General features: G+C 40.5%; 1 protein-coding gene across 2 annotated transcripts in view; it reads left to right on the top strand.

Moving 5' to 3' along the window:
* The window catches only part of JAZF1 (JAZF zinc finger 1), a 297,907-nt gene that overhangs the window by 158,335 nt on the left and 124,006 nt on the right, over window positions 1-15,566 (top strand). For both annotated transcript variants that reach the window (XM_031455104.2, XM_064487488.1), the window contains exon 2: window positions 11,178-11,250. In XM_031455104.2, coding sequence (XP_031310964.2) covers window positions 11,178-11,250 — 73 coding nt within the window. The remainder of the gene's footprint in view (window positions 1-11,177; window positions 11,251-15,566) is intronic.

The following is a 15,566-nucleotide window of genomic DNA, read 5'->3' on the forward strand; positions in this document are numbered from 1 at the left end:
GTGATTCTAAGATCATTCATGTTTGGTTGTTTGTGATTTGCTTTTAAAAATACACGAAGGCACTAACAGTCTACAGAATCTTTAAGCTTAGGACTTTCTCTACAGAAAGAAAAAGGTTGGGACAGGATTGGGGTGGCCAAGACCCGAGCCTCAAGTGAAGTCTAAATTTAAAGGTTTTACTGGATGTTGGATTTATTAATAAGACTTTAAAATTACTTTCAATAATTCATTTCCAGTTTTACGGTTGTCTCTTTATTCTGGAGAAATATGCAAACAGGTTTAAAGACATTCCCAACCGGATCTTCAGCCCTTTCCTGGTTGCATGTTAGAATCTTTGGAGATGGGTCTTGGGCATCAGAATTTTGTAAATCTACCTGGGTGACATTAATGAGCAGTTCTGGCAGAGAACCATTGGTCTCTAGGTACTTGATGGTATAGAGATGGCTGAAACCAAATGAGACAAACATGCTTATAGGACCCATTGTCTTAGGTCTTTGGACTCAGCACTAAGGTTTCTTCTCGTCTTGAAAAGATGTATTCCAACAGGCTCACCTCTGTTTATCCCTGTGCCATTTCTCTAGAGTCCTTCCAGGTACCTAAATCACAAAACATACACAAGCAGGGAGTGATTTCTATTCTTGAGCAGAAAATCCAGTATTTTTTACACTAGATTGTTTTTACTAAAGATCAGTGTAAGTCAAATCCTCCAGAGTCTGGTCTATTTGAGAACAAGGACCTTTGGTGGGGGGTGGGGGTGGGGTGCTGTGGATGAGAGGCCTTCATTGCCTAGCATGCAATACTTGACATAGATATTTGGCCCCCTGTAAATATCAGTTATTAATGTTAATTATTTTAATCTTGATTTTGTGTTTTCCTAATTGGGGCTTACTTCCTTATCAACTTTTTCTCCTCTAGAATCCAAGTTTGCCCTAAATTTATACTTTGGTCAAGGGAAAGGGAAAGAGATTTCTTTTGGTGAAGATGGGAGAGATGTCACAGTGCATGCAGGTTTCAGGTGAATGCAATTCATGGTGTCAGAGCTACCCTTTAAAGAAGAAAAAGTTTTGGGCAGGTGGGGGTGGAATGGGTTGCAGGGGAAAGAGAAAACAAATGGGAACAGATCTACATTAATAAATATTCAGACTGAGTCCCACTCTTATGTCAGTGTTTGTAGGTGGTGTTATTACATATAGTAGTGGGTGATGGAAGTTGTGCACACTTTCATTTTTCACTCTAATTGCTTGCCTGAAAAGATCCTGACAGCTTCAAAGGTTGCTTCTCGTTGCATTTTTCATAACTCAGAAGTAATATGCATGGGCAATTTGCTTCATTATTGCCCACTAATAACCAATTCTAGGGAAAGTCCTAAAGCTACCAAAGGAGCCATAATTTGACATGATGGTTTCCTCCTCCTCTTTCTCCCACTCTTTAACTATCCCAGTTTAAAAGTGAGCCACAGATGCTGTGGTGATGTGGGTGTGATTTTACTCTGATTTTCCTTCCATGAGCTGATAAGTTAAATTCTTAAAGAGAGCATTTTTAAAACCTAGGAAAACAAGACAAGATATAAAATGTTTCATAGTTCAGATTAGAACTTTGAGTCCAACAAAATAAATCAGCTTTCCAGTTGTTTTGTATTTCTGGTTAAGATTTGATTTGGCTTCATGTAACTGAAAAATCCTCACATAGCAATGGCTTAAGTGAGGGAGTTTATTTCTCACTTTCAAGAAGTCTGAAGATGGTCAGTCCTAGAGTGGTGTGGGGCTTATGGGATCAGGAATGCAGATCCCTCTTGTGTTCCTCAGCCATGTATGACTTCTGTTCCCAGGATTATCTCCTACCCAGAGTGGATGCAGGACCTTCTGGCGTTCTTCCAGCCAGCAGAAGGGAAAAATACCAGAAAGAAAGGCACATGACTTTAAGGGGGCTTCCCAGAAGCCTTACATCCTATTGGCCAGGCCTTAGTCACAGGGCTGCACTGGCTCAAGGAATGCTGGGAAATGTAGTCTTTATACTGGACAGCCATATTTCTAAGCATTATGGAGGAAGAAGGGGAAAATGACTATTGGGTGGTAGCCAGCAATCTCACTACATTATATGTATGATGAGTTCTTAGATTTTCTCTGCATCATGATACCACTGGTAATAAAATGGAGATAATTTATAGCAGTGCAGAGTTTAATTTCAAAACATTTTATGAACTAAAGAACCAAGTAGTAACTACACTGAACACATTGCTTATTTGATTCTCATTTCAGTCCTCACGAAAAAATGCTATCCTTATCAACATTTTACAGATGAGAAAACTAAGACTTAGAGAGGTTCTACAGCTAGTATCGCATGGAGGCAGTTTGACTTGTATGGAGTTGCATTATTCTTCTTCTTAATACCAAGAAGTGGGAGCAGGGATTCCAATGAGAAGGTAACAACAACAGTGAGCCTTAGAGACTCAGATATGAAATCATTTAAAACACTCAACTTGGGGACACTTTTGACTCAGTTCTCTTTTTATCCCAATCTTTTATATTCACTCCCTTGTGAAATTTTCCAAATAGTTGGTTTCAAATGCGACACAACCTGCTTTTCTTTAGCCCTGCTGGAATTCTGCTAGGCCTCCTAGGTCCTCAGTCAGTGCTTCCTGATGAATTGGCTGAGCTTTATGATAACCAAGCGTTGACTCAGGGTAGTCGGGCTTTGGCTGTATATCATTGTTTTGTTGAGGGGGACCCGGTCTGATTCCAGTGCCTGCTGGAATGCGCAGCATTACGATGGGATTCTTCAGCGCTTCCCGTCCCTATCTGTGTCTTGAGTCCGTTATCTCTCCTTCCTTTGAGGCCCAGACTTCTTGGTTCTGCAAAATGTCTTCCCACACATCAGAAGCAGAACTCCTTTTCTTGCCTGTCAGACCCTTTTCACTTTGTTATTTCCTTACTTTTAGTAATGAGGCACTCAGTTCTGTAACACAAGGAAAATCATGTATTTCCATCTCTGCTTTCACCAAATCTTGTATTTCTGTATTCCAGTTTCTCCCCCATTCTCCACACCACCACCAGTTATTTTTCCAAAACATGGACCATATCAGTTTGTTCTTTCTGAGGCTCTCCGTCATTGACAGAATTAAATCTGAACTCCTGGAGAACATTTTGAACCTTCCAGCTTGTGGGCCCATGAAATATTTTCTTTCTGGAAGTTTCTCTGATTCTCCCAGAGAGCCATGTTGTTTCTCCAGCAGTGAGTATAGTTCTCTGGGTTGGCACATATCACAGTCTGTCTTGGATTATTGTTAACTGTGAATTGTGTTGTCTTTCTTGCTCAGTCATGAATCCACTGACAGAATTTCCCTTGTGCAACTAGCTCATGGCAAGAATTTGAATATCTTTCTTGAAATGAATTCAGTTTCTGAGTCTCCATGAAGAAAGTCAGAACTCTTAAGTCATAACAACCTCTTATATCTCTTGTAGCCTCCTAACCAGCCTTTTGGCCTCTTGGTTTAGACCACAGAAAATAACAGAAATTATCATCTAGAAGCAATCTAGGAGCAATAGCGCCATTCTCATAATACTCATAGAGCTCTAAAGCAGGGTTTCTCCACCCCTGCATTTTGTTGACATTAAACTGTTGACATTTTAGGCAGGTAATTCTTTGTTGGGATGTGGGGGTGGGGGTTGCTGTCCTGTATGTGCATTGTAGAATGTTTAGTAGCATCCCTGGCCTCTACCCGCTGCTAGATGCCAGTAGCATCCTCCCCCGAATTATCTCCAGACATTGTCAAATGCCCCGTGGGGAGGGTGGTGGGGGAGGCAAAATTGCCCAGAGTTCAGAACCACTGTTCTAAAGTATCTCTATAAGTATTTTATAACTAATGAATATTGACTCTTCAGCTCTGCTACCTTTCCATAATGCCCACGCACAGGCTTCTCACCTGTGCTTTCTGCTTCAAACTTCACGCCATTTTTAGATCCCCTAATCTCACCTATGAACGACTCCCTATTTCTAACCCCTTTCCTTCAAAACCCAGCTCAGTTCCTGTTCATCAGTAAATCCTTCCCAGATTAGCCCTTTCTGTCCGCTCCCCCCACAACCATTATTCTGAATTTTGCATCATTTTGTAGCCCTCTGCACATCTATGCTTACTGGTATATATATTTTTATGTAAGTATCTGTATATACTAGACAGTCACTATGCATGAGTCTGTGTTTCTCTCCTGTCTGTCACTGCATAAGCATACCTGACAGCCATGATGGGCTCTGGCAGTCTCTATTGTCCCAAGTAACAGGGTGAGAGTTTGCATGGGTAAATAACACCCTGTCACTGCTACAGAGTATGGACAGATAGTGTCAGACATATAAGACAACACATCTTATACTTAAGGAAAATAGGTACCACTCTCAAGTGGTCATGAGTGACCCTAGGAGTCTGATGGGTTGGTAAAGAGTTAGAAAGCATCCTCCTCAGAACTGTCTCTTTCTTATAACTTTAACCCTCTGGCCATGCCGGAAACTGGAAATGCTGCATAATGCTGTGTTTGTTTATAAATGAGCCTCCTAGGGCGTTGTCCAAATGGCTCCTAGTTGAATAATGTTTATCCATTCACTTGTGGAGGAAAACTCAGGCTACAAATGGGAACATGAATGCTTTTTAATAGATGGTGTTATTGTACTGCACAGCATCCCCAACTTTTAGATATTTAACTCATAAAGTTTACAGCAACACTTAACTGCATCTGGATTTCACATTGAATTTGGAAAGGCAAGAATCTCACTGTAATTTGCACTGACTGCCCTGTAATGGAAATTACGGCTTGGGAAAAGTTTCAAATGACGTGTCTATAAACGAAGGAAAAGTTGATCCATTCAAAGGCTGGTTCTGTGCAATTGTAGGGTTTTGTTTTTGTTTTTGTTTTTTTTTTTTCATTTTTATTTTTGAAAGGACCGTTGCCAGCAAGAAATATTTATTTCAGCAGCTGAAGTAAACTAGCTGTGAATTAAAAGCTGGTCTTTGTAAATTGTTGGTTCATCAAAATTCAGTCCTAAAAGTGGAATGAAAGTCACAACAGAACTCTGCTGGCCTTTTAAGAAAGCTCTAAAGATTGTATGGAGGCCAATGTTACAACTGGATGGTAGCAATGAATTGACTTCAGAGGATGAGCAGCCTTTTTAATGGTCAGAGTGGTGGGCTAATGGGCCTCAGGATGCAGGGCTTCTGGTCCTCACCCTGCTGTTAACTTGATTTGTGTAAATAGGCATGTCACTTAACTTTCCAAGCCTCAATTTGTCTGCTCCTTTGCTCTTGTCTCCCTGTCTCCTGCCATTTGTTTGTTTTGGTATCTCCCATTCATGTTCAAGACTTTCCCTCACATGCCTAATGATCGTTCTTTGACTGTTCTTGGTTCCCATTTAAGACTGAGGCAATAAAAAGCTGATGGGAGTCTCTGGATGGAGGCATGGATAAAGCTTGTTGACCATGGACTTCTCTGCGGGGAGATTGTTTAATCAGGGAACCGCCAGATGTCGGCATGTGGCAATCTCATCCCTGTGCCCACTTCACTTAATCAGAGAGGAATCCTCCTGACTGGCTGCCACTTGGGACCAGTAGAGTAGGTGTATTTCCGCTCGAATCCCCTTGTTTTCAGCGCTGTGTTCTCCCCACTGCCCCTCTACTTCCGCTGTGCTTGGTCTCCTGGCTCAGTGTCTGTAGATAACCAATCTTTTAAACAATTCTTTTCTTTTCAGCCCTGAATCTTCCCTTCCCTTGCTGTTTGCAGTACCTGGCACCTCTAAGTCCAGGGCTTCTCAGGGCTTCTACAGGGGGTCCACCTCCTGGCATGTGCGTCTCCCCGCTGCAGGCACTTAAGGCTGTAGCTTCCTCTACTGTCTAGGTCACTTGTCACTCCTGGATGGGTTTTCCATCTTCCAAAACCCTGGTTGAAATCACTTGTCTGCTGACATCTCCCGTTTCTTTTTTCTATCCCTGTTTTTGTTGTTGTTTTTTTTTTAATTATTCCTCTGTTTCTACCTTAGTAGGGCTATGGCAGGTGAAGGAAACAAATGCCCTTGATCATCTGCCATGTTTGACCAAAAGGTTTCCATTCTCTCATCACAGAATTAGTGTATCCATTTAATAATTGCTGTGCATCTCCTACATGCCTGGCACTGAGCTGAGTGCTGGAGGGATGAAAGAAGTTGAGATGGTTGAGAAGCATGGAAAGGGGAAAAGATATACCCAGAGTTGGCCTCTGCAGTGACCCAAGTGCTGGGTGGTGCTGGGAATGAGGTGGTGCAGAGAAAGGAGGAGGGATGAACATACTCAGCCAGGGATGCTGCGGAAGGCTCTGCTGGGTAAACTAAAACTCTGTAGCTTTATGAGTTCCAACTGTTGCAGGGCGGAAAACTGAGAACACACTGTGCCCATTAATTACTACCAAGTGAGTCCAAAGAAAAGTGGGGTTTCCATCCAAGAGCTTCTATAGCACTCATCTGGCTGGGTGGGCCTTTGCCTCCCCAAGGTCTTCCAGGGCTGTAAGTCGCCCACTGCCTGCCCACCCACATCGTCTCCAGCCTCCCACTGTTGCCCTACACACTAAGCCTGGTGTTTGGAGGATATAGAATTTGAAGAAGGCCTCAAGGGGGCTTGATACCATATTCCCTCCTCACTGCTGCCCTCCCACCCCCTCCTGCAGATAGCTCATTGCGGATAGAGGTCTCATTAGTCCAGTTGATCAGTAGTATGGCTGCTTTCCGATTTTGTTAAATTGAAACTAATTCCAGGTATATAAAATCCTAGCAATGTAGACTAGTTAAAGCATAGCCAAAGCCTATAAGCTCATCAGTTAGCCTCAGTTAACCCAGAAAACAACCTTGATAAGAGTTTTCACGCAAGCTTGAAGATAGCACTATGAAAGACTCAACGTAGATTCCCAAATCCAGAGACTTGGTTGCCATTGGTTCCCAATACCAGAGGCAGCAGAGCTGATGAACACAGGCCTCCCTGATCGAACAAGATGTGTTGTTTGCCCTTCTTTGATTATATTTAACTCTAGTTCCTACTGAAAAGGGTTTGAAGTCTGTCCTTTCCTATTTCTGCCATCTGCCTGGCTTTCCTCCTTCACTACTTGAGAAGTAATGGGAGCTGGTGCTGCGACATTGAGCCCTTTGCCACTTAATTGAATCTATAAAACCCAGGTCAGTAGGACCATGTGAGCTGCAGAAAGCTCCCACTTTGTGTGTCTAGTCCTTACTGTAGAGCTGTGCGTGCAAGCTGTTACCCCGAAATGAGAATGGTGGAAGAGGTACATTGCCGTCTGCTTGGGAGCACGCTGTGTTTGAGAAACTTTGAAGTAAGTTGATAGGTTTTTATTGCTTGGGTATTTTAAAATACCCGTTAAGATTTGAATTCTCTTAGCCTTCAGTCAGCTTGAAATCTGTGAGTGTGCAGGGGGTGATATGAGACAGAAAACAGCCGTCTCTCTGCTTTTTTTTCGCTGTGCCCTGCCCTACTGAGAAAGTTTGGGTTTATCTTACTGTCACTTCTTTGTGATATAAAAGTGGCAGAGTGTTGTTATATGGGCTGTAGATAGCTGCATACTGGGAGTGCTCACTTTCTTGCCACTTGCCAGTTGAAGGAACATCACGTGGCTATTAAAAATGCAAGTGTTTCTATCCCACAGACCTTATCCTGGGTTGGATATTATCTATAGGCAGTAGTAGCTAGTGTTCTGGCTTCACATTTTTTTTTCTATTGAAATATAGCTGATTTACAAGGTTGCATTAGTTTCTAGTGTGCAGAATAATGATTCAGTTATACATATACATATATATTCTTTTTCATTATGGGTTATTACAGGATATTGAATATAGTTCCCTGTGCTCTACAGTAGGACCTTGTTGTTTATCTATTTTATATATAGTAGTTTGTGCCATAAAAAAGAATGAAATAATACCATTTTTCAGGTTCACGTTGTTATCAGTGCCGTAAACAAGCCAGAGAAATATCTGGGGGAGATTGTGTGCTGTGACCATTGCAATTCATAGCACATTTCTTATTGTAGCAACTTATGCAAAAAAAAGTGGTGTGGCCCATGGTATAAGGAATTTCTTTTTATTGTAGTCAGTCATCTCCAACGCATACCGTCTCCAGGTCACTCTGATTATGGCCTTCAGTCTCCGTCATCCTGAGGTGAAAACCCTAGTCTGTCACTCTAATCCTTTCATGTAGAGAGTTTTTAACATCAGTTACTTTTCCGCCAGGAGGGGAGGAATCATGAAGGCAGCTGTTATACTTATACTGAATGTAAAGGGCTCAGCAGCGTAATTAAATCCATAAAGTGGTGAGCCACGATCCCCGCACACCAGTCAGCCAGGAGGCGAGTGGTGGTGCTCATGTTTACGAGTGACCAGCAGCTGATGCTTTGCACCCAGTAGCACTTGTGCAGGCTTCTCCTGGTTTGTGGACACCAAGTGCCTAATTTCGTTTTAAGAATGCAAAGCTTTAATAGATGTTCTAAAGGTCGCCCAAGGATACATATAATGTGAAAAAGATGTTTCAGGCCTGGTGGACGTCTGTCTGGAAGTTCAACTTTCTTGTCCTTACTGGAGTCCGCCTTCTAGAAAAACAGGAGAATCCTCCCTGAGGAGCTTCCGTGTGGTGTTTACAGAGAGAGTGGCATTTAGAAGCTTCTGGGAGCCCATTTCACCACTCATAATTTGAGAATATGTGAGCATGAGTCAGGCATAGGTTATGGAAGGTGGTGGAACAAAGTGAGAAAGCAGTATTTCAAAGCCTTGCAAATAGAATGCAAACATTCTTAATTCTTTGTGAAACAAGATTTAAAGATGCAGTTCATGTGAATGTCAGTGGCCAACACCATTTATTTGCATGGACGTCAGAGAACTGTAGAATTTTATATAATATGCTTTCTTCCCCTTCCCCAAAGAGGTACTGGAGTGTGAAGAAGAGAATAATGCAAATGTGTGTCTGTGTGTAGGTGTACAAGAACACACATGCATGTGCGCTAATAAAAATAAATAAGTCAAGGTAGCTTAGAGAGGTTGTATTTCAAATATTTTAGAAATTATACAATTTGGAAACAAAGCTTTAGAAGATGGTTTGTGGGAATACTGTTAGACTAAACTTTGGTTACAGGAATACAGGCGACAGTGGAAAACATAAAAATGTTTATTGGGCTCTGAACTCTCTTCCCCTTTATCCACACATTTTAGACTCAAAGCAGTGCTCTTTTCTTTCAAAATAATATACCTGATATAATCATGCACCAGATGTCTCTGTGAAGAGATGCATTTCAGTAATCAGGTTCAGGTCCCTGTCTCAGAAGCCAAGTGTCTCGGTCATCAGTGCCTAAACTTGAGGTGAAACTGTTTTGTGAGTGCTTGAGAAATCTTCCAGACATTTGCAGTCATTGCCATGTTCTTTCTTGTCTTCCTCTTTTTTATTTTCATTTTCGTGGGTTTTGTCTCTAATCTCTTGTTTCTTACCTCGTTAAAGCGCCTGCAAAGACCTTGCAGGATTGGTCTGTCAGTCACCATTTGCACACATGGCCCACTCAGCATCCCAGTGGACGCTTCTGGGGATAGAACACCTCTCCCCAGTGAGCCTTGTTCTACTGACTCCTCTCCGGGGGACACAAAGCATTCCTCTCAGCAGCATGGATATACTTTGCGGCTCCGGCAAACTTAGATGAGTGTGAGCAAAGGTTGTGTTTTAAAACTAGTTCCCTTGAAGAGTGGTTTCCGTGTATTTAGAGAACTGTGGGTTGTATCTGTAGGCCAGTGATCTGTCTCAGTTGCCTATGTAATCATTGTAGGAGGGAGAGGAAACGCTGAGTTACTGATGTATTCTCACTGGCTCTGCCAAAACCTTGAGACCCGACTTGATGGAGCCATTCAGAGAACCTTTGTCTCTTGTTTCAGAATTTGGCTTTCATGGACTTGCGATGGCAAAGACCCAGGAAGCGGGATTTCTGAATAGTATGTCCCTGAAATTCTTGGCATAGGAAAAACAATAAAGGGAACATGAGATTTTTAACTTTAACACCAAGAATAAAATTGCCACTACTGTCCGGTTTTAGTCTAGGGATGGAAAGCATTGCAAATTGATTTTTATGCTGTCATTTTTACTCCCCCGTGATCTGTGCCACTGTGTCTGCACCCCCTCCCCCCTCGCCTGTGAAGGCACTGTGGAGTCAGCATGTGCGTCTTACATCTACCACGTGCAGTGAGCATTTCCCGTACAAAGGTGCTTGAAACAACATCTGTCATTACATCAAAGAAGGTGTTATTGCCAAGTGCAGCTGGAAGAGTTCTAATAATGAGATAGTTTTAAACGCGGCTGTAATGAAAAGAAATCGGTGTGAAATGTCTGAACCTTTCTCTAAGAAAACAAAAACGTGTTCAGTTTCTTTTCTTTATAGTCTTACTGTAGGAACATCGTTTTTGCATATATTTACCACAATTGTTTCTCTATGTAAGAGGTTTGAGAAAACATTTCTACTTGTGAAAAGTGCATTTTTGGTGCTGTGTTGGAGATGCACCATTAGGGAAGGTTGCTATGGTGTTGAATTCTCTCTCTTAAAGGGGGAAAAAAAACCCTCTGATGAATGTGGTGTTTGTGGATTCTGCACCAGCATGAGAATTTCTGATTGAGAGTCTAGAAAATACATTCATTATACAATTAAAAAGGAGAAGCGTTGCTCTCCAGAATGTGAATCCAAACCCAGAAAAGCGTTCAGTGAATAAGAACAATACTCAGTAGATTTTCAAATTGATGGAGTTTTCCAATAGCAACTAATTTGTTCCAGCATTGACGTGAGCATAATTAACAGAGACTTTCTTTCTTAGGCCGATTAACCACCAAAAACCATGCCAACATTGTAACTGTAAGCAGTGAAAACCAATATTTATGAGGGGGATTGTGCAAGAGTTTGTGTGACAGATGGACATTTTATCACTGTTGATGTTTGGAATTCTCTTGAAAAGTAATGCAATATCTTGTTATTTATGAATGAATGAACAAATGATTGTGCTTTGCTGACAGAGTTTTCTTTAAAAAGAGGTATACTAAATTAATCTTTTTCTCTCTTTAGCCTCTGTTATTTTAGGTTAGGTAGCCTCGTATATTCTGATGCAAAAGCTGAAAAATCATAATTGTGTTTTTATTTCAGATACAGATCCACGTGTTTTAGAAAAACAAGAATTACAGCAGCCAACCTATGTTGCCCTCAGTTACATTAATAGGTAAGCCATTTTCAGAATTTATAGCAACCTCGTATCTGCCGCATGTTTATTTTTGAAATGTGTCTTTTTAACAGGGTAGAAAAAATGTTTTCAGTCTTAAAATATTTACAGGAGATTATTTAAAGTCAACCTCTATATGGAATTTTCTTGTTTCTCTGTTGGGAAGAGGAAGGGTTGTAGTTCTCTGTTCATATGGTTGAAAACATGACTGATTTATAAGCTCATTCTGGAAGTATTTTGTATGCAGAGTTAGAGTATACTCTTCTGACTTCATAGGGCAGTTTGGGAGATTAATGGATTTATTTTCGAATGAAACTTTTAAACCCTGGGGTGAAGAGGTGCTTTATGAATTCAGAACATTGTTGAAATATCAGCATATATCAGGATATATAGCAAATTGAAATAATTTAATATCAGAGTTACTTAGTAGCAGCTCATCTTTTGGTAAACATTCTCAGCAACTGACCCCTTCTGTATAGAACAACATGCATTTTTACTGAAACTAAATGTGTGAGCACAACTTTAGAGAACAGTTAGAACTTGATATATCGGGTCTAAAAGAGGACTTGGTGTTACAGCCAACTCAAATAATTAGAGAGACAGGGATTTTTGAAGAGAACCTTAAATCAACTTATGTTAAGAAAACACATCCTCCCCCTACCCCCACCCCCAAAGAGAAAAAGGCAAAGGAAAAGTAAAACTAGTTTTTAATGGGAATGAAAAATTCTCTGCTCGTAATTCAGTGCATGAATTTCTATTGACTGTCGCGTTTTTATATAAGGCGAAGAGTGTTTTTAGTTTCTTGGTACCAGACCTGAGGTTCAGGGTCTGACTTGGAAAGCTAGGGATGAATTAAATCTGTACTGTTTCATTTTAATGCCTTTTTAGAAAATTTACTTAAATGTTGTCTGGGCAGGGCTTTGAATTGGAGTCGCTGTGCTCAGTTCTAAGTTCTTTTATGAAGCAAGTTTTTGAAAGGATTCATTAACGTAAACATCTATTTGCACATCTCCTTTGGGTTTCCTACTTATCAGCCTTTCCTGGAAGTTAGATAAAATATCTGCAGTTTTTTATTACCCATAATTTTTGAGAAGTTTTACGAGAACACCTTCGAAATCACATTAGATACAAATAAAGATGTATGTACTTATCTGAATTTCTCACAAAACCTGTGTTGTTTCCAGAGATTAGTATAGGTTTTGAAAAGTCTATATATTAGAATTATGTGGATGTAATGTATGTTAATTAGCCTACTAATATTGAATAGGATAGTCTTATAGATTAATTGTGGTATTGAATAGGACACTTTTTAGTAGTGTGGCTATTGTGTTTAGGGTAAAATATGTTACCTGTGTATATGCAAATTCATGTACCACTCCTTCTTATCCTAATGAGTCTGAGATTTTTCACATTCATTCTTCCTGTTTATATTATCAGCCATGTTGGCAGCAGGAATCTACTAATTACACAGGCATTATACTCACTAAAGAAATACTCTGTCAGGTGTGATTGGGGACTCCAGTCGGAGAATTCAGACAAGGGCCACAGACCAAAAAACCACCAGAGAACTTGAATCGAGTGTGATAGTTTAGCATAAACTGTGCTTAGGATGTGCTCGAATCCTAGAGAGTCACGGTGTAGTCAATGGGTGTGAAATTTCCGAGATAAGTCTTCTGGGAGAAAATGAGTCATGTGAAAAAATAACTTTTTATTATTACAGCCGTATACAGGCATTGTAGAAAATTAGAAAATGTAACCAAACAAAAAATTGTTTTATTAAAACCTCACATTCCTGCCACCCAGATATCACTACTGGTAACACCTTAACACATATTTTTCTGATCACTTTGGAAAAATAGTATGTAACAGCAACTATACTTCAATTTGAAAAATAAATAAGTATAAAATACCGTGGAATTTTTAACCATAAGCTGTATGTGTGGTTTTGCAGCCTGCTCTTTAGTCACTGATCTCTACTTGTCCACTTCAGTACATCTGCATCTAATCTAATACCCTGATCACGTGCAGGTTTCCCCAGACAATCTAAACAAGTCCGTTATAGCTGTTTGTCTAACCCAGTCTCCAATCCAGAACATCACATCACACCTGGATGTTTTGCCCTGCAAGCTTTTAACCTGGCACAGTTCCTTTCATTGACAGTGACTTGTCAAAGGGATGAGCCAGCATCCCCCAGAAAGCTCCTGCCTTCTGGGTGTTCTTTTGGCTGTCTCCAAGATGTCATTTCACAGGTTCCTCTGTCTTCTTTGTTTGCTACCAACCAGAAGTTGAATCTGGAGAAGATGTGTCTTGAACTGGACACGTTGTATTTAGAGGCCTGAGAAAATGGAGACTTCGCCCCAACATGTCCTAGCTAGTAGAGAAGCAGACATATGTAGGGGGTTGCTAGTGATCTTTAGGTCAAGAGAAGGACTGCGTATGGAAGGTTGCCCAGGTTACTGACAACCCTTGGTGGACAGTGCCACATTCATAACATAGGACTCAACACATGGTAGACTCTCTGGATATTGGTTTGTAGGTGATAAATAAACACCTGGCAAATGAAAAAGAGAGCTGACCAATGGAGAGCTGCAAGGAGGAAGCCGGGTCTGGCCACGGGGGAAAAAATGCTGAAAGGAGTCTTAAGGGCCTTTGACACAGGAGGGAAACATATTGGAATTCACATGAAGCCTGTACACATTCAAGAAAAGAGTAATAAGGGTTAGGTAATGAGAGGGAAAGTCAGCTTGATGGCAATATCCTGCAGAAAGAGTACTATTTAAAAAACAAAGTTGAACAAGTAAGATTTTTTTCCTTAAACCTCAAGGGGAAATAAATTCTTAATTTTTCTGAGCAGTGAAGACAGGAAAAGCATTAATATTTCTCTGCTCATATATCTGCTTATGCAACTCTAATGTTCTTTTGGGCATCTCAAAATTGAGATGAAACTTTCTTTGGCAATAGCATTGACTGAAATCACAGTTAGGGTTCTTAAAATGGAGCTAACTTTTTGGATTAAAAAAAGAATTGAGTAGAAATTGGAGCCTTCATTTATAGCCATTTTAATTTGCTTTACTCTCGAACATCATGTGTTGAATAAAACTTTAATTCCTTTAAAAGCAGTTCTGTTACAACATCTGAGCAGATTTTAAAATAAAAATAGTTTAATGAGAAAAAGAGGGAGATTGAATTAGTGGGGGTTGTAGGAATAGTTTGGGGAAAAAAAGATGGATATGACTGTTAAGGATAGGAAGTTAATTTTTGTGACATGAGGAACAATGACAAGTTCATGTAATAGGAAATTTAATTGCTTAGTCTGTATAATATTTATACTCCTGGAAAAAAGGATATGAAGGGCAAGGAAAAAACAAGATTTTGGATGAAAGAGAGAATATAGAGGAAATAATACTAGAAAGAGCAAACTCAACTCTTTTTATGCCTTGAGCTATATGCTAAGCATTTTTTTTTACATTGCTTATTTCATTTAATCTTCACTGTGAGCACATGAAGGAGATACTCTGATGATCTCCACTTTACATGAGAAGTTGAGACTCAGAGGAGAAGTTAAGTAACTTGCCTTAGGTGGTACAGTGAGGGAGTATTGGGTTCAAACCTGCACAGTTAGGCTCCAGAACCTGGCTTTCTAATCGCTGTACAACCTGACTTGTTGGGATATCAGAGAGTTAAGTACTAGCTTAGGAAATTAAGTGGAGGATTTGGACAACTAACATTGGAAAAACAGGGTGGATAGCTGGGCAGAGGGGATGCAGAAAGACATAAAAATAAGAGTAACTATCATGTAGAAGCTGAAAATGCTATGAGAGAGGTAACCAGGCACTCCTAAGTGATACATTGCCACCAGGAAACTGGCTTGAACATGCAAGCCTAGCATAGCAGGTGTCAGCTGGAGTAGGGAACGAGGCCTTAGCATCTTCAATCGGGAGGAAAGGGCAGAGCACCATGAGGGCTCAGGAAACAGTCCTCCACCACCTGTCACCAGTAGGCAGGTGGTAAGTGAGCTGCAGGGTGAAGTCAAGTGAGTCTCCTTACAGAGGCTGATGAGAAGCACTGGGCTGCATATGGGTGTTTCCTTCAGGTTATTGTGAATACAGGTCAGGTCACTGTCTTGAGGTGACAGGATAGCTTATTAATAACTTGTGTCTCCCCAGAAATGGGTAAACTAACTTAAAGACATGATAACAAACACGGCCATGGCTCTTAACTATACTATTTTCTTTACAAAATATATGGTTTTATTACAATAATTGGAGTGTCCAAATTAACTTTTAATTGTTAAAATGTGTATGCCATTTTGGTGT

This window comes from Camelus dromedarius, chromosome 7 (genome assembly GCF_036321535.1).
Source record: "Camelus dromedarius isolate mCamDro1 chromosome 7, mCamDro1.pat, whole genome shotgun sequence".
Lineage (NCBI taxonomy): Eukaryota > Metazoa > Chordata > Mammalia > Artiodactyla > Camelidae > Camelus > Camelus dromedarius.